General features: G+C 41.6%; 1 protein-coding gene across 2 annotated transcripts in view; it reads right to left on the bottom strand.

Moving 5' to 3' along the window:
• EOGT (EGF domain specific O-linked N-acetylglucosamine transferase) overlaps positions 1–15,095 on the bottom strand; it is a 39,881-nt gene extending 24,786 nt beyond the window's left edge. The window contains exons 1-9 of one of the 2 annotated variants that reach the window (XM_033210392.1): positions 14,988–15,095; positions 13,947–14,233; positions 13,368–13,423; positions 10,986–11,209; positions 9,774–9,874; positions 9,062–9,170; positions 6,480–6,574; positions 5,722–5,826; positions 745–851 (exon numbers count right to left, since the gene is read on the bottom strand). In XM_033210392.1, the coding sequence (XP_033066283.1) occupies positions 745–851; positions 5,722–5,826; positions 6,480–6,574; positions 9,062–9,170; positions 9,774–9,874; positions 10,986–11,195 (727 nt within the window). In that variant the 5' untranslated portion in view covers positions 11,196–11,209; positions 13,368–13,423; positions 13,947–14,233; positions 14,988–15,095. The remainder of the gene's footprint in view (positions 1–744; positions 852–5,721; positions 5,827–6,479; positions 6,575–9,061; positions 9,171–9,773; positions 9,875–10,985; positions 11,210–13,367; positions 13,424–13,946; positions 14,234–14,987) is intronic. The other variant, XM_033210393.1, reaches the window with a different exon arrangement.
• Positions 15,096–20,152: the final 5,057 nt, after the last annotated feature.

Here is a 20,152-nt window from a genome sequence, read left to right on the forward strand (position 1 = left end):
TTAGTAATGGAAATGATATAGAAGGTTTGCTAGCGCAGGTCATGGACACTTCTTTCCCACCCATACTATACACACGGCTTTTAATATTTTTTTAAATTTATTTTTTATTTTTAAGACAGAGTCTTGCTCTGTCGCCAGGCTGGAGTGCAGTGGCGCGATCTTGGTTCACTGCAACCTCCAGCTCCTGGGTTCAAGTGTTTCCCCTGCTTCAACCTCCTGAGTAGCTGGAACTACAGGCGCCCACCACCACACCCAGCTAATTTTTTGTATTTTTTTAGTAGACATGGGGTTTCACCATGTTGGCCAGGATGGTCTCGATATCCTGACCTCATGATCTGCCTGCCTGTGCCTCCCAAAGTGCTGGGATTACAGGCGTGAGCCACCATACCCAGTCCGGCTTTTGATTTTCAACATCTTTTAATGAAAGACAATCTAAACCAAGTGATTAGAGAAACGAGATGGGGTAAATTTAGTTACAAAAGCATAAATATGCCTTCATCTCTCATCCTTTGATTTTGGTTAAGTCCTTTGATATAAATGTGAAGGTTTCTTCTAAAATGCCAAAGGTATAAAATAATGGGAAGTTCAAACTAGTTCAACTACTTCTTAAGAGAAGGAAGCAAAAAAACAAATCTACTGTTCGTCATACTGCTTCCAAAAAATTTGTAGAGAACTACTGCATCCAAAAAAAGGAATAATATCTCATTAACAAATACGCAAATAACAGACAAATTAACTTCTCACCTGCATCTAATTTCATGAAATATGTTGGTTTTTCAATGACAATGTCACACTTAGCATCTTCTATAGGTGTGAAGTTGAGCTGAGTATAGCTTTGTAGCTCAGCAAACCTGAAATTATGAATTGGTATATGACTTTAAACTGATTCTCCCAAACTTCCTATTACAACATTGTAACTTACGATCTGTTCATTAGGCATATTTTACCTCTAGTTGGTAGAGACACTCCTATGGACACCTGTAACTTCTAAAACTTACTGACATTTATATAGGTTGATATCAATTTTTTTTTTTTTTTTTTTTTTTTTTTGAGACGGAGTCACGCTCTGCCACCCAGGCTGGAGTGCTGTGGCCAGATCTCAGCTCACTGCAAGCTCCGCCTCCCGGGTTCACGCCATTCTCCTGCCTCAGCCTCCCGAGTAGCTGGGACTACAGGCGCCCGCCACCTCGCCCGGCTAATTTTTTTGTATTTTTTAGTAGAGACGGGGTTTCACTGTGTTAGCCAGGATGGTCTCGATCTCCTGACCTCGTGATCCGCCCGTCTCGGCCTCCCAAAGTGCTGGGATTGATATCAATTTTAATGTTAAAACAAAGAACACGCCAGGTGTGGTGGCTCACGCCTGTAATCCCAGCACTTTGGAAGGCAGAGGCAGTCCGATCACAAGGTCAGGAGATCAAGACCATCCTGGCCAACATGGTGAAACCCATCTCTACTAAAAATACAAAAATTAGTTGGGCATAGTGGTGAGCGTCTGTAGTCCCAGCTACTTAGGAGGATGAAGCAGGAGAATCGCTTGAACCCGGGAAGCAGAGCTTGCAGTGAGCCAAGATCGCGCCACTGCACTCCAGCCTGGGGACAGAGCAAGACCCCATCTCAAAAAAAAAAAAAAATGACAAGGAACAAAAATGATTTTAAAATTCAGTCTTAGTGCAAGATAGATAGATTGGGAACTTACCACACAAAAAAGATATTTATATATTGGGTTGTCTAAATAACCTACCAGTAAAAGGAGAAGACTCAAAAGATTTCCCAATGAGGCTCAAAAAGAACAATGAGCCAGAGGAACTCTTGACAGACTTCTTAGATTCTAAGAGACAGCATTCCAAGAATCACCCAGTGTCTCAGAAAGACAGCAGAGACAGCTAAGTGTCCCAGAAGAAAGGAAGTTTATCTCTTGGAAAACATTTTTGGAAGCCACACAGCACAATTTTCTTCCAAACAAAAGACGACAATCCCAAGCATGGATCATCTGTACTTCTTCCTTAAGATCATACCTCATGTAAAACAAATATCAAATAGATCCTTTTAAAACACAACGCCAACATAGTGCGGTGGTTTCAAACATAGGTCTACAAACTCTTTAATACCTCTGCCTTCAAGAGGAAGAAGTTAATTCCCTCCCTTTAAGAGTGGGCTGGACTTAGTGATTCACTCCCAACAGGCAGAATACAGCAGACCTGATGGTAGGTCACTTCTGGGATTAAGCTATACAAGTACTGTGGCTTCCATCTCAGAGCATGTACTCCCTCAGACCATGTGCTCCTGGGAAAACCAGGAGCCATGCTGTGAGCAGCAGTAGGGAGAGGCCCATAGGATCAACACTGAAGTCCCTGGCCAAGAGGAGACAAGGCTTACAACAACCTGAGTGAGTTTAGCAGCAGATTCCCCAGGCCCAGGTTGAGTCTAGAGATAGCTACAGCCCTGGCCAACTCAGCCAAGCTGCTCCCAAACCCTGACCCTCAGAAGTATTGTGAGATAATAAATATCTGTATTTTAAGCTGCTAAATTTTAGAGTGATTTGTTATACACAATAGGTAATAAATACAAATAGACCCTAGGGTACACTTTGGAATAACCTGTCACACAGCAATAAGTAACTAATACAATTATGCCCTGTGCAACTACCATGTGGAATCAAATATCAAAAAGTACCAGGAATCAAAAAGCCCACTTGATTATAGAAACTACCTCTTGTAAAAGTCTGCTAAGTGACTTGAGAGACTGCATTGCAGACTGCAAAATGCCAGATAAATGTGTGGAAGATTATTATTCTGAATGATCTGCAGCCAGGCAGTGAGGCCTCTTTAAGGAAAAGAAAAAAAAAAGCTCAGCATGTTTTTTTTGTTTTTTGTTTTTTGTTTTTTTTTGAGACAGGGTCTTGGTCCATCACCCAGGCTGGAGTGCAGTGGCACAATCATAGCTCACTGCAGCCTCAACCTCCTGAGCTCAAGCAATCCTCCCAGCTCAGCCTCCCAAGTAGCTAGGATTATAGCGGCATGCCACCTCACCCAGCTAATTATTTTTTATTTTTTATTTTTTAGAGATGAGGTCTCATCATGTTGCCCAGGCTGGTCTTGAACTCCTGGCCTCAAGTAATACTCCTGCCTTGACTTCCCAAAGTGCTGCAATTATAGGCATGAGCTGCCATTCCTGGCCTTGGCATGGACGTTTGACCTTAAAAATTAACATTATGTAAGTAACCTGTGACTATACAGGAGTAGCAGGAGAGTTTCTTTGGATGATGGAAGGATTCTGCATCCTGATTGTGGTGGTCCCCACCTCCGCCTCCCCCTCCCACTTCCTCTACCTCTCCCTACCTACACACCCACACCTACACACATGATAAAATTTTAATGAGTGCAGGTAATTGCTGGTGAAACCTGCACAAGTTAATACTACTGTACCAATGTCAATTTCATTGTTGTGATCATTGTGCCACGGTTATATGAGATATTATCATTAGAGGAAGCTCAGGGAATTAGACAATGTACAAGTTCTCCTTGTATTATGATATGGTTTGGCTGTGTCTCCACCCAAATCTCATCTTGAATTGTAGCTCCCATCATGGGAGGGACCTGGTGGGAGATAACTGAACCATGGGGGTGGGTTTTTCCTGTGCTATTCTCAAGATCTGATGGTTTTATAAAGGGCATTTCCCTCTGTACACACTCTCTTGCCTGCTGCCATTTAAGACATGCCTTTGTTCCTCCTTTGCCTTCTACCATGATTGTGAGGCCTCCCCAGCCATGTGGAACTGTCAGTCCATTAACCTCTTTCCTTTAAAAATTACTCAGTCTTGGGTATATCCTTATAGTAGCTTGAGAACGGACTAATACATACTATTTTTAAACTTCTATGAGTCTAAAATTATTTTAAAATAAAAATTTTTTAAATTCAAAAAGCTGGCCAATGATGTTAACAGTCGGAGTAGCATTTACCGTTGGAAAGGGGGATGGGGGTAGAGCCTGGGAGGGAGCCTGAGGTGCGGTCGATGTTCTATTTTTACACCTGGGTAAAAGTTACATAGGTGGGTTCACTTTTTCACAATCCAAGCTGTACCTTTTTCTGTATGCTTATTACATATTTTAATATATGTGTATTGTTTTTTAAATGTGTTCCCCAAAAGACATTTTTATTTTTTAGAGATGAGGTCTCATCATGTTGCCCAGGCTGGTCTTGAACTCCTGGCCTCAAGTAATACTCCTGCCTTGACTTCCCAAAGTGCTGCAATTATAGGCATGAGCTGCCATTCCTGGCCTTGGCATGGACGTTTGACCTTAAAAATTAACATTATGTAAGTAACCTGTGACTATACAGGAGTAGCAGGAGAGTTTCTTTGGATGATGGAAGGATTCTGCATCCTGATTGTGGTGGTCCCCACCTCCGCCTCCCCCTCCCACTTCCTCTACCTCTCCCTACCTACACACCCACACCTACACACATGATAAAATTTTAATGAGTGCAGGTAATTGCTGGTGAAACCTGCACAAGTTAATACTACTGTACCAATGTCAATTTCATTGTTGTGATCATTGTGCCACGGTTATATGAGATATTATCATTAGAGGAAGCTCAGGGAATTAGACAATGTACAAGTTCTCCTTGTATTATGATATGGTTTGGCTGTGTCTCCACCCAAATCTCATCTTGAATTGTAGCTCCCATCATGGGAGGGACCTGGTGGGAGATAACTGAACCATGGGGGTGGGTTTTTCCTGTGCTATTCTCAAGATCTGATGGTTTTATAAAGGGCATTTCCCTCTGTACACACTCTCTTGCCTGCTGCCATTTAAGACATGCCTTTGTTCCTCCTTTGCCTTCTACCATGATTGTGAGGCCTCCCCAGCCATGTGGAACTGTCAGTCCATTAAACCTCTTTCCTTTAAAAATTACTCAGTCTTGGGTATATCCTTATAGTAGCTTGAGAACGGACTAATACATACTATTTTTAAACTTCTATGAGTCTAAAATTATTTTAAAATAAAAATTTTTTAAATTCAAAAAGCTGGCCAATGATGTTAACAGTCGGAGTAGCATTTACCGTTGGAAAGGGGGATGGGGGTAGAGCCTGGGAGGGAGCCTGAGGTGCGGTCGATGTTCTATTTTTACACCTGGGTAAAAGTTACATAGGTGGGTTCACTTTTTCACAATCCAAGCTGTACCTTTTTCTGTATGCTTATTACATATTTTAATATATGTGTATTGTTTTTTAAATGTGTTCCCCAAAAGACATTTTTATTTTTTAGAGATGAGGTCTCATCATGTTGCCCAGGCTGGCCTTGAACTCCTGGGCTCAAAGAATACTTCTACCTTGGCCTCCCAAAATGCTGCGATGATAGGCATGAGCCACCATTCCTGGCCTTGGCATGGACGCTTGACCTTAAAAATTAACATTATGTAAGTAATCTATGTGACTTTGTAAGTGAATAAAACTCAGCAATCGTGAGTTAATAAAAATGGATTTTTGAGCTGATTTTTTTCTTTCACTAGCAAACAGTAAGTACTATACTACTATTATAAACACATATTTAATTCAGATGCAACTGAGGGATTCACTCGGTTTCTACCAGTTCCCAGAAGCTCATGCCAAATTATGTACAAATGAAGTAACATTTTCCATTTGAGAGTCCCCATTAATATCTGCAAGTGCCAAAAATAAAGGCAAATATTTCTGAAACAGACATGTTAAAAATATCTTACCATGACTGCAGAGGGCTTTTGCGCTGACCTTCAGACATCAATGTACGGATGTCAAGTTGACAGTGCCCTCCAATTTCACCACTCTGGAAAAAGTCCTCCTTAAATCTGGTGTGTAACAAAACATTAAATTGAGTTCAGAAAACTTCTTCATGACCCAAGCACGTGGGTTGTAACTAAAGAGGATTACCAATTTCCAAACTCAATTTTTTAAAAGAATTCAACTATTTATAATAGAAAATTTCAAGTGTATACGAAAGTAACAGAATCATATCAGGACCTAATGTATCCAAAACCCAACTTTGTGATGCAATCAACTTGTGGCCTGTCTGAGTCATCCACCCCCCATCCATTCCCCAACCCCTCTGCCATATCATCAAAAACAAATTCAAGAAATATTCCTTCAGCCAAGCTTGGTGGCTCACACCTATAATCCCAGCACTTTGGGAGGCTGAGGTGGGAGGATCACCTGAGCTCAGGAGTTTTAGACCAGCCTGGGCGATGCTGGGAGACCCCATCTCTTCAAAAATTAAAAAACTAGCCAAGCTTGGTGGTGCACTTCTGTAGTCCCAGCTACTTGAGAGGCTCAAGTGGGAGGATCACTTGGGTTTGGGAGGTCACAGCTGCAGTGAGCCATGATTATACCGCTGCACTCCAGCCTGGGCAACAGAGCAAGACCCTGTCTCAAAAAAAAAAAAAATCCCTGAATCTGAAAATATTTCAGAATTTATATTAGATGTTAACATTAACCACTTAAGTACCTGTCATGATTTCTTTTGATGTTTCTTAAATCAAGGTAGAGATTGGTTGCTCTGCAGTACTGAAGATAACGGGAACACATCAGACTTGAGTCACTCTGAAGGTTGTGCAAAAGAAAAAAATAACCCTGAGTATTAACACAGCAAAGACTCACCCAGACTTGCTAGACATGTTGACAGCATGGACGCCCTCACGTTCAAACCACACGACGTGACAAGGAAAGCTCTCCAAAGACTGCATCTGCTGAAGGATATTTTCTCCTTCCCAGCCGACCCTGGCCAAGCATATTTTGCCAGTTTCCCACTTTTAAGTTACTATGGAGAACTCCCAAACAATCTGTCACCTCAAATTTTAAAGCCAAGATCTGTATAGGTGGCTCAGTTCAGTTCCCTTTAAAAGAAAAAAAAGCACCCAGAAACAGTACTACTACCCCCACAGCTATGTGAAAAAGCAGCTTCCAAAAGCAAGCCAAAAGAAACAAGGAAAAATGCACACGTAAGAGACGTTAAAAGCGGGGAGGGAAGTTTGCCAGTTTTAATAAGAGGTACCTTCTGCAAACCGTAAAGCTTGTGGGAGCCTCTATCTCAACAGCAACATGAGGGCAATATTTTCTAAATAATTGAAGAAAGGAGTTGAAGAGTCAGCTACTAGAGTCTGATTCTATTTCAACCAATCTGGGTTGTGCTGAGAGCTTCAAACACTTTTATCTGCTCTGGGTTTTATTTATCGATTTAAATGTCATTTTAATTGTTTTTCCCATAACTCCCAATGAACACAAAGGCTTAATCTTGACCTGCATGGCGTTTTGGAGTCTGTAGTTGGTAAAAGATTGCAATGGACTGAATGTTTGTGTCTCTGCCAAATTTATATGTTGAAATTCTAACCCCCAATGTGATGATATTGTTTAGAAGCCACCCAGTCTATGGTATTTTGTTATAACAGCCCAAACAACTAAGACAATCATACTCTGCTAGCACAAAGCAAATCAAGGTAAATCTTAGCCAAAAGAACATTGTATAAGCCATCTTGAAAGAGGCGTGCAAGATAGGGGTTGTCATTCTTCTCTTGCCTTTTCCACGTGAATAGCTAGACTTGAGCCAAGTGTGCAAGACAGAACAGAACTCTGTTAAAGATACCCTGCAGCCGCGCAGTTTAATGGCATGCCTCATATCCTCAGGCCTCATTCTCCTTGCTAGAATGCTCAAAGCTCTATTACGTGACACCCCCCAATAGCTCTATAAAGCATATAATCAGTTTTTGAATATGAGTAAATTTAAAATTTTTTTTAGGTCCCCACTGTGGTTGGAGATTGGAGACCCCTGAGACGTCAGAGACTCAGGGTTCAGGATCATTGAGTTAAAGAATAGTGTACCTTAATCGTAAGTGCTTACAACTTCATCAACCTTCAAAAAATAATGCTGAGCCCTTTGTGGGAACCAGGCCCTGCTGCACTGAGCATTTTTATCTGCAGAACCTCATTTCTTCCTTACCATATGCTACATAATGGGCATGGCTTTAAGGCAGAGGAAATTGAAACAAGGAAAGCCTAAGTACCTTGTCCAAGACTCAGGATCTGAGTTGTAGTTGAGAGCCTGCTCTTATATTTACTACCCCAAACCACCTCTTGACAACGTGTTTATCTGATCCACTGAGGTACAATATGGTATGGTTGAAAGTAAACTGGAAAAAACCTGCATTTTAATCCTAGATGTATAATTAATTCTAAAGGGTAGCTGTGCAATCTTGGAGAAGTTGCTTAACTCCTCTGAGGACCCCGTTTTCCACACTGATAAAGTGGCATCAGTAGTATCTGCTATAACGCTTATGAGCATCAAACCAGATAACATACATAAAAGCTTTCTGCAAACTGTAAAGCTCTGGGCAAACACAGAGCAGTATGGTGGTGTCATATCATCTGTCCCAAAGTATCTGAGAATAAATTTGTAAAGATGCAATTTATCAACTTCTCTTCTTTAGCATATGTTTGGGGGAAAGATTCTAAACCTAAAAATATTTCGACTGTCTTAAAATATGACTATCTGATAAACATGGGATAAGGAGGACGGGGTTTCCAAAGGAAAGAGAACAATCTATTTAGGAAAGTTACATAAAATTCTAAGCCAATAACTAAGTGAGAGTGAGGAATTCCTTTCATAGTGCCGTCTATCTTATTTTTACATTACAATCTAAATGATAAATATTAAAAATCAATAATCAATAAGTAATAAAAATAAAACAGCTTGGTTGAACACAGTGGCTCATGCCTGTAATCCCAGCACTTTGGGAGGCTGAGGTGGGCGGATCCCTTGAGGTCAGGAGTTCGAGATCAGCCTGGCAACATGGCAAAACCCTGTCTTTACCAAAAATACAAAAATCAGCTGGGAGCGGTGGCACACGCCTGTAATCCCAGCTACACGGGAGGCTGAAGCAGGAGAATCCCTTGAACTCGGGAGGCAGAGGTTGCAGTGAGCCGGGATTGTGCCACTGCACTATAGCCTGGGCAACAGAGAGAGACTCCGTCTCAAAAATAAATAAAATTAAAATTAAATAAACAAGCTTATTTAGTAAGGAGCGAAATACCCACCATTTCCTTAGGCTGACAGAGCACATGCATCTCCTCCAGCCTCTCTCTGGCATATCCAAAGTCAGCCTGTTTCCAGAATATGTCCTCAGCTGACTCAAGAGTGTCCGTCCTATTTGCAAATAAAAATATTCTGTGGTTTTTTTCTTACTTTTTTTGGACCTTGAATTTTTATTCTAAAGGTTAAAATGCTAGAGGTTCCTTATTACTTTAATTTTGTTACAGTATACTATCATAGTTTTTCCAAAACTATGCCTCACTACATGAAATTACCAAACTAAGTTATTCACAGAATTATTCCCTTATCATAAAAATATGTAACAGGCATGTATGAAGTTATCCCCTGAAATTGAAGACAATGATGCATTCTTAATTACTATGTTTTCTTTACCACATTAACACTGCATGTATTAGAAGTACTAATTACACTTAATTCTCCCAGGAAGAATCAAGAGGAAACCATCCATTTATCTTAGTATACAATGGGGGAAAACATCATCTATGGTCCCAGCTGTTTCTCCCTCTGGCAGAGGAAATGACAGATATTCCTATCCCAGAGTGAAATAGTCAAGTTGAATTCATGACTGTGTAAGCAAATTAATATCTAAATGAATTACTATCTAAAACCAAAAGAATCTAGCTAGAAATTAGGGCATCAACATACACTGTATAGAAAGAAGAAGACTTGAAGAGGGTATTCCATATGGAAACTTACCATCCCATGTCGACATAGCTGCAAACTGGGTAACCAAACCTGAACTCTGGTTTACAGGATTTCTCATAACCCCAGCAGTACTTTAGCTTTTCTAGGTGTTTCTAGAACATAAAACTTACATTGATTTCCCTTCTTCTGACATTTAGAGAAGACTCTTAGATTTTTCCATTAAGAAAACAAATCATTATAGAGCATTCATATTTACATTTTATAATATGTCATCTTATCATAATAAATTTAAAACTTACAGTTAATTCTAAAAAGAGCAGTCTCAAGGTTCTTAACAATCCTCCTTCCTCATCACCCCCACCATATCTGTCCCCTAACCAAAAGTCTGGGCTTTACCTAGACGCTCAAAGACCACTTGAATTTGAATCTCTTGAAGTAGCTTAAGAAACTGCCTTTCTCACTGAGCAAGCAGATTCTAAAATCAGTCCCTAAAAGATATATAAACTGGAATTTGTGCTACCAAAGGAATCACAGCTAAAGTGAACGAATCAGCAACTTCACTCAGCAATCAAGATCAGCAGAGACCCCACAACACATGGACAACTCTGCCACCCTTGGGAACCACCCAGCTGCTGCTGGACAAGGAGCTCAGAATGCTCTTCTGCACGGCCCCAGAAGCGATGCTGGTCTGATTCCCAAGTCTGCTTTTCCATATGCTTCCTGTGCCAGCACCATGGGAAAGGAAGTGTCTCACAATGCTCAGCTTTGATCTCTGAGGCCCTGTGAGATGTCTTAATGGGCTCCTATTTGAGACCTTTCCAACTCCTCTAAAACAGAAAGAAAGCCACAGTAACAGGCTTAATTATGTGGAGTCAGAGACTGAGGTATCATTACTGAAAGTAAGTGCTAAGCGATCCTCTTATGTGCCATTTAAGAAAGAAGAGGTGTGAAATTCTTTAGTTACTTTAAACAAGATGTTCTTTCCTGCATAAAATCTAATTGCTTCTTTACAGAGTTTACAAATAGTATTGGCTACTTGTTTTAGAAGTGATTTAGATTTTAAATTTCTCTCTTACAAATGGGACATAATTTTAAGCAGTTTAGTCACTTAGAAGTATTATATGAAACTGAAACAATGATTAACTTATACAGTGACAACCAAAAATTAGAATTCTACCTTCAGCTTCAGGTTATAAAGCAGAACCAGTAAGCCAGCCAAAATTGCATCCTCATAAAAATAAGGAAAGAAGAAATAATACCTACCTTATACGGACAAAGAGAGTCTTTCTTACAGACAGTGGCTATATGCCTATTGTTGTGCAAAAAGAAGGGAATGTGCTCCTCTGGCAAGCGGATGCTGGCATAGTTATACAGAGGTTCGCCTGGAATGCTGGGAGTGTTAGGAGGACCTTCATTCTGATCACTCAGTGGGACTTCATGAAGTAAGACTCCAAAGACAAACAACATTAACATAGCAACCTGTAAACCTAGAGATCAAATTGAAGACATCTTTGTTAACAAATTTCCTTTAAAAGCCAAAACAACAACAACAACAACAAAAGTGTCAAGAGCTAAGTATAATTACAAAGCACTTTGCTATCCCACTGAGTAATGTTCCTTTATTAAATTTTCTTTTAGCACTTGCTTGGTGCCAGGCACCACATTAGCAAATGGGTATACAGAGGTGAACAAAACAAGAAAGAGCCTGGCTCTCATGGTGCCTTTAAGCCTAGTACGACTGTCATAAACAAGCAATCAAATAAATAAACAACTTCAGCTGATGACTGGGTCCGTGACTTAAACCAACTAGGGGCCAGCAAACTTTTCCTGTAAAGGAGAAGCAGTAAATAGTTTTGGCTTTGCCAGACATAAGATCTCTGTGGCAACTACACAATGCCTCTGTCCAGAAAGTAGCCATGGTCTATTATAAAAGAATGGATGAGGCTGTGTTCCAATAAAACTTTTTAACTTACAAAAATTATGGAAGGGCTTGATAGGATCCAGTTTAGTGATACCCGAAATAAAATAAAGCAATGTGATAGACAACATAGCATGGTGGTTAAGAACCTGAACCTTTAAAGCTTAACCACCTGCATTTGAATCACAAATCTGCAGCTTCCCAGCTGTTAAGACTTGAACAAGTTACTTAACCTTTCTGCACCTAAGCATTCCCCATCTGTAAAATGGAAATAATAATAAACCTTCGTCGTAGAGCTGTCATGAGTTAAATGAGTTAATTATTAGTAAAGTGTTTAGAAAACTATCTGGCACACACTAAATGCTATGGAAGTCTTTATTAAATAAATGTTTAAAGCCATGTGGGGCAGAAAAGGGGCTCAAATAACATTGGAGCTGAGAGCTGAGTGATGAGTAGGGGGAAAAGCATCGGTGAGAGAGCAAAGGGAGTGGGATGGCTCCAAGCAAGCGTGTGTCTGCTGAATAAAAAATTATAATCACAATCAAGGTGTGAGCACAACGTTCCAGGAGCTCTTCTGAACCCAGGATACAGCAACGAAGGTGCAGTCATGAACTAAACTCCTTGCCCTTATGAAGCTTACATGCTAGTAGGTATAATAATCAGCTATGATAATAGCTAAGACTTAGAAACTCCAGGAGTGATATTAAGCAGTCTGTGTCAAAGACTGTGCCCTTAAACTCTCCCTTCACGCCTCTACACTGTGAACACTGACAATGGTCACAAACCTCACTGCACTTCTAACTTACCCAGTAAGTGTTAAATCTCTTAGACCAGGTTTCTCCTCTATATCCCAGACAATGATCCTGCCATTCTCAGGTCACTTTAGTGGGATCTTTGTTCTATTTTTTGTTTTGTTTTGTTTAAGTGGTCTTTCCACTGGATGACAGAATCTTAATATACATTGGATGTTCATCAGCTAGGACTGCTGTTTCCTGGGTCATACCGGAAAACCCATGTTTTGAAATTAGTCTTCATTGATTATGGGCTGTGAAGATGGAGCCTTTAGAAACAGACTGCAGGCCCAATGCGGTGGCTCATCCCTGAAATAGCAACACTTTGAGAGGCCGAGACTGGCAGATAAGCTGCTTGACTCCCTGAGTTTGAGATCAGCCTGGGCAACATGGTGAAACCCGGTCTCTGCTAAGAATACAAAAAATCAGCTGTAGTCCCAGCTGAAGTGAGAGGATCACTTTAGCCTGGGAAGTCAAGGCTGCAGTGAGTAGTGATCTCGCCACTGCACTCCAGCCTGAGCAACGCGAGGGAGACCCTGTCTCAAAAAAAAAAAAAAAAAAGAAGAAAGAAAAATGGAAATTGACTGCTATGTTCCATCTTCTCAAAAAAAAAAAAAAAAGAAGAAAGAAAAATGGAAATTGACTGCTATGTTCCATCAAACCTCAAGTTCCAAGGCCATGGAATTCTAAGTGAACAGTAGGGACACCCAGAAGAAACTCTTTTTCCCCTATTTTTCCCCCTAGAGTAGTTAAGTACTGTGGATTTTCACTTTGGCAGCCCTCAAGAGTATGGTGTTATCTGCTGTAAATCTGATCTGAATTATAATAATATTTTCACTTGGGGCTTTTACCCAAGCATGAGTTGACAGTAGTGTTATAAAAATTTAAAAACACATATTCATAGTAACAATGACTACTTAAAATAAAAATATTTACCTCTTGAATCCTCAGAACCACTCAGAAGCTTCTGTGATGTTTCAGGTCTCTAAAACCTGTCAGAAATGAAACATATTACCTTAAAAGGATGCTAAAGTAAACTTGATCATTCAGGTGATGTTGTGAATTAAAGGAAATATTAAGAAAGAAAATAATGTAACGGGATAACCCTAAGCCAGAAGGCCTGGCCGGTGTGGTGCGCTTTCTTTTCCTTAATGAATACCACACTGCTAACCGAGTTCACAGGCACCACCCCCAACAAAGCAACTCTGACCAGATTCCAATGGGGAACAGGAGGAGGTGGCCCACTTTCTACAGGCATCCACTGGAACTGGCCAACAGGATACTTAGTGGATCAAACATTCTCAGGAGCAAACAACTTTCCCATTCTCACAGCAGTAATCCCTGTTGGCTGAATCACAGCGCTACCCACCTAGAGTGGCGAGCCTGAGGGTTCCCAGGCCTTCCTATTTTTTGAATTGTCCTTCCCGGTAATAAAGTCATTGTTATGACCAAGCCCTGACCCTTGTTATCCAAGTCCATTGTCCTCCAGTGAGCTCTGGCCATCACTAAACTCACCGATCAGTTGAGAAGTAACGCTCAGGCGATGGAAAAAATCTAAAGACGCAGATCAGAAAGCTGGCTTCTGGCGACGGCATGTACCCACTTGCATAAGGCGGGTGGGGGTGGCTGCCGGGCCTGGCACAAAGCCTTCCTGGTGTCGGTCCTCCTGCAAGGCCCGCGGGGATGGGTAGCTGCACTCCTCCAGCACAGGGACGCTTTGGTGGCCAGGCTACTTTTCCTTCAGCTCAAAGCAGCTGGACTCACACTCCACTCCAGAAACCCTTGATTCGATTTCCACAGGCCTAATGAGGGAGGAAAAAAGGGAAACATCTGAAAGATGATGGATAGGAGGCAAAACCTGGGGCTGACACAGCGGGCGAAATGGGGCAATGTTGCAGAGCGACAAAGCTTGGAAAAGTTTAAAGAAGGCAGTGGGCAAATGGAAAGTTCAACACGTGAGACTCCGAATGACTCAATGGCTGGCCCCTACTTGAGCCAAAAAGTCTCTCGGCGGGTGCCAGGCAGGGCTCAGGAAGTGCTCGGCTGCCCAAGAGCCCAGCTGTCCGCTTGAACGTCAGTCCCGGCCCAGGGCTGAGGGGTCAGCGGCGAGCGCCCCGCCGCGGCTGAGACGACGCGCTGGGGTTCTGGACCGTGGGTGCTGCCAGGGGCTGCTTTGGGGGCGGAGATCTCCCGGGGTCGCCGGCCACCCTGCACCGCGGCGTCCCGGGTCCCCAGCGCGCCTGGGAGGGGTCCCGGGGACCGGCTCCGCCCCGGCTGGAAACCTGGTCAACGAGGCTAGGGCCCGGGGCCCGCCTGCGCTCCGGACGCAGGGAAGGGGCCGTGCGCCCCGGGCCGGGGAGGGCCAGGATCGGCTTCCGACGCCCGCCTCCCGGCCCGCAGGGAATGGGAAGGCGCTGGCTGAGTGAGTGCGCAGGCTATAGCCCTCCGGGAAGCCGCGCCGGGAGCTGGAACCACCCGGGGCAAGAGCGGCGCAGAGCGCGGCCGCGGTGGGAAGGAGAGCGGGAAAAGGCTCCGCAGACTGCGGGCGAGTCCCACCTGGAGCCGCGGCAGCCGTGACTACCGAGGAGGAGGCGGAGGAGACTGCGGCTGTTGCAGAGGAGGGAGTCGTCATAACCGGCTACTGCCGCTCACCGGAAACCTTGGGCGCCGGAGCTGGGCCAGGGGGCGCCAAGGAGCAGCTGGGACACCTTGGCCAGCCGGCGCCGTGGGCGGGCTCGGGCCCCGCAGACACAGGACCGGACGACACCCGGGAGGGCCAGGGCGCGGGGCCCGACGCGCGGAGCGGCTTCAATCCGGCTAGCGGCCTCGACCCGGAGAGCGCGGCAGGGAGGTGCTCAGAGTGAGGGAACCATCTGCCTTTCGTGGCGCTCTGCCGCGAAGGTTCGCGCGAGTCCGCCAGCTCCCTCACCAGGGCCGGAAAGACCCGCGGCACGTGCCGGAGCCGGACGCCCATGTCCATCGCAGCAGCCGGCGCCTCCTTGAGCGAGAGCGTTAAAGCGCTCAGAGGATATTAGGGCCTGGTGGATAGAAAACCTGACCCTTCTGCTTGCACTGTGGCGGATTTTTACTTTTGTCTTATTTCAGGCAGAAGTTGCCCCCCTAACTTCCAAATTTGAGGACTGAACATTGTTCACCGAATACACTTTGTGATGGTGAGGATACTTTGGAGCCAACACACATTTTAAAAACAGTGTAGTTTTACCTATCTGTAAACGCATCAAGTTCAAGTACTACTCTGTGGAGTTTAATTTTTATGGTTTTGTTAATTTACTTTATTACTGGTTATTTATAATTATTTGAACTCCCATTCCCCATTGTCGTTTCCTCTAAGCTCCCCCAAGCCTAGTATTCCATCTACAGCACAGTAGAGTTGATCATTAGTGACTAACGTTGAACTGATTATATGAAGGTGATGCCTTCAAAATAAACATGCTCAAATGCATCAAGTCACCAGAAGTTAAGTAATATCATAAGGAAACAAGTTTGTTTCCAAAGGTTTACATGCTTTTTACGTAATTTTTTAAAGTAATGTTGTTTAAGAATTGTTACAAGTTCCATTAGTGACTTGCTAAATTAGGAATCTTATCTGGAATTTTTTTCAGATAACAACAGCAAAAACATATGTGGTGGTTAACATGTGCCAAACATTGTTCTAAAGCACTTTACAGTATTTATTTATTCTTTTTATTAAAAAGATTTTGCCCCTAAGGGAACTGTCAGAGGTATGTGAACCAGAGCAACTCCATCTTAAATAGGAGCTGAGTAAAATGAGGCTGAAACCTACTGGGCTGCATTCCCAGACCGTTAAGGAATTCTAAGTCATAGGATGAGATAGGAGGTCAGCACAAGATACAGGTCATAAAAACCTTGTTGATAAAACAGATTGCAGTAAAGAAGCCGGCTAAATCCCACCGAAACCAAGATGGCCATGAAAGAGACTTCTGGTAGTCCTCACTACTACACTCCCATCAGCGCCATGACAGTTTACGAATGCCATGGCAATGTCAGTACGTTACCCTATATGGTCTTAAAAGAGAAGGCATCAACAATCCACCCATTTAGCATATCATCAAGAAATAACCATAAAAATGGGCAACCAGCAGCCCTCAGGGCTGCTTTGTCTATGGAGTAGCCATTCTTTTATTCCTTTACTTTCTTAATAAACTTGCTTTCACTTTGCCCTGAATTCTTTCTTGCTTGATATCCAAGAACCCTCTCTTGGGGTCTGGATCGGGACCCCTTTCCTATAACAGAATTACTGCTCTATTATTTTATACTTTGCATACTTCACCCATCCCACACTAATAAGGACAGTAATTTTTTAAAATGCTTCCTCAAGCCAGGCACTGTGGCTCATGCCAGTAGTACCAGCTACCCAGGAGGATCGTTTGAGCCCAGTGAGGTTGAGGCTGCAGTGAGCCATGATTGAGACACTGCACTCTAGCCTGGGCCACAGTGAGACCCTGTCTAAAAAAAAAAAAAAAGCTGCCTCAGCTTACTTGCTACCATCCTGTTTTTATCACATACAAAAAGGTTCAAATTAGTATGATGTGTGCATGGTACTATTTTATTATTATTATTTGTAGAAACAGGTTCTTGCTATGTTCCCAGCACTTATTTCCAACTCCTGGCCTCAAGTGATCTTCCAGTCTCAGTCTCCTAAAGTGCTGGGATTACAAGTGTGAGTCACCACGCCTAGCTACATGGTGCTATTTTAAACAGCTACATATTGAATGGTCATTCAGACTTACAGGAAACCAGATAAGACAAACTTGAACATGAAATTGAGTCTCTCTTTCTGCAACAGCCATTCTCAAATAGAATTTCTCTCCAAAATATCAATGTTAGAATTTAAATTTTCTTTGAGTTGACATAAAATTTAAATGTCTACCGATAGAAGGTTGGTTGAATAAACTATGGTTTATCCATAGTGTAAAACTATGCATGCATAAAAAGGAATTGAGAAATATCTCTATACACTACAGGATATTATTGACTGGGAAAAGAATATGTAATATGTAAATACCATTTTTATAAGAGGAAAATGTATGTATACATGTGTATACACATATATATTTACTAATTATTATTTTACAAGTAGATTAATATTTAAAATGACTATATGGGCAAGGAGGGAGGAGGAGGGGTATAAGGAACAAAGAAGACATGACTTTGTTTTTTGGTTTTTGTTTGTTTGTTTGTGTGTGTGTGTGTGTGTGTGTGTGTGTGTGTGAGAGAGAGAGAGAGAGAGAGAGACAGAGTCTCATTCTTTTGCCCAGGCTGGAGTACAATGGTGCAATCTTGGCTCACTGCAACCTCCGTCTCCAGGGTTCAAGCAATTCTCCTGCCTCAGACTCCTGAATAACTGTGATTACAGGTATGTGCCACCATGCCTGAGGAATACTTGTATTTTTAGTAGAGATGGAGTTTCACCGTATTGGCCAGGCTGGTCTCGAACTCCTGACCTCAAGTGATCTGCCCACCTCGGCCTCCCAAACTGCTTGGATTACAGGCACGAGACACCACGCCTGGCCTGAAGACATGACTTTGGAGCCATGTAAATATGTTACATTATAAAGCAAAATTCTATTTTTAAAAAGCAATCCTTGAAAGTAAAATGAAACTAAATGAACCTAAATGTTTTCCAATTGTGGCATATCACCCAGAGGAGCTATCCCAAGTGACTTTAAAACTTAATTTGTATATACTTAGTGGGATGTTATCTCAGGACTAAAGTAAGTACAAAAAAACTCTTGTAGACTGCATTCTGTAACCAAATTGTTGGTGGCAATATTGGTATTGTGGGATACACCAAGTTGAAGTAATTATGATGGTACCTTTGAAGCTGAAATTTTTGACATGAGATAGAGATATGAAAGCTTAATCAGGCTATATAAACATCCTGTAGTTCTGAATTTCATTTAGAGGCCTCAGTATGATTAACAGTATGGTTAATCTTTAAAAACACATCTCTCCTACATGCTCCATTGGAAAGGCCTAGAGACAAGCTACCCACTAGAAAGAAGCACCCCCTTGTGCTCACACTGTGATCTCTACAAACCATTTCCCATTAAAAGAAACACTGACTCTGTAGAACAATGGATGATCTTGGGTCTGGAGCAGGAAATGTACAAGATAAGCCTGCAATATCTTACATCAGGAAGCAGCAAAGCAATCAAAAGGCTATTAGGGTCATATCAAAAGGACTCAGGAGCCACCTTGAAAACCTTCCTACTGGTCAAAGATAGGATAATTTAAAGCATAAATAAAGGTAATTAATTGGATGAAGGACAGATAAATTTAAATAATTACATCAGACACAACCAGTCAACCAAACATGCAAGCCAAAAAGGTATCACCGTTCATTTTTAATGATAGAAGGAAACCAACTCTTACTCTGAAAACTGGTAAACAAAGGGAAAGAATCAGGAATATTTATACTGTCTTTCCTATATGAATTATGATGCAAGTAACAAAATAACTGAAGTAAATTTTTTTATGGAAACATTCCAACTACTAAATGAAAAAGAAATGACAATACCACTCCACAAGTTCTGTAAACTAATAGATTTAAGAAGTGATCATCAATGATTTCTTTATCACAACTGAAAAACCATGGGACATTATCTGTCTCCTGCTGGAAGAATATACTTCCACCTAATGAAGTATTTTTGTTGAAAAATAATTGCCTTTAGATTTAAACACAGGAGGCTAACAAACAAAAGGTAAGAAATCAACATCCAGATGGAGGGAAACTATAGGACAAATGACCTAGATTTTTCTACAAATAAGAAACTTTATCGAAATTGCAAGAAGAAAAAGAGAGAGATGGAAGAATGCATTGCTTAAAAAAATTGAGACAAATCCAACAAATTACAATGAGTAAATTGATAACAATATCAGCAGAATATAGTATACTGGTTCTCTGATATATCCAACTGTTAGACCATAATTAAAAGGTGTTGACATTTTTAATGAATAAATTTTTGCTGTAACTGATCTATATGCTTATGATTTTACAGAAAAGCAGTAGGAAAAGTAGCACCATATAGTTAATAATTCAAAACATGGACTGTGGAGCCAAACTGCACAAATTAGAATCCCAGCTTTGCCACTTACTTGCCATATGACCTTGAGCAATTAATCTTTATTTTTAAAAATGGGGGTGATAATGGCATCCACTTTAAAAGGTTGACTTGATGATAAAGTCTGGGTACACACTTCCTTTTCCAAAATCCTTGGGTCCCTGTGTGTTCCTGAACTTTAAAAAATAGAAAAGATATGCCCATCGTTTAACTTAATACCCCCATTGAGTCCTGGGTGAGTACCCCATAATCTCACACAATATTTCTGCAGCAAAATGTATGAGTATTCACACCAAATGAGTTAAAGACTATACATAGTCCTATGTCATTGCAGTGCATGCTTTACCACCAAAGTAGATTTAACAGCAAATGGATTAAAATATATGTGGTTTTTAGAGCTTTGTGGATTTCAGAACAATGATTATGGGATTATAATCCTACATTAGTGAATTCCTTACACAGTGCTTGGAACAAAATAAGACTATGTTTCCCAAAAGAAGAAAAAAGAAGAAAAGACTGTATTTCCTATTACCAACCTGACCACAGATTTTTGAACAACATATATTTTAAAAAATTAAGACTGTAATTTTAAAAGAGACAAATCGGCATGGCATT

The sequence above is a fragment of the Trachypithecus francoisi genome, unplaced genomic scaffold (assembly GCF_009764315.1).
Source record: "Trachypithecus francoisi isolate TF-2019V2 unplaced genomic scaffold, Tfra_2.0 Lachesis_group0, whole genome shotgun sequence".
Classification (NCBI taxonomy): domain Eukaryota; kingdom Metazoa; phylum Chordata; class Mammalia; order Primates; family Cercopithecidae; genus Trachypithecus; species Trachypithecus francoisi.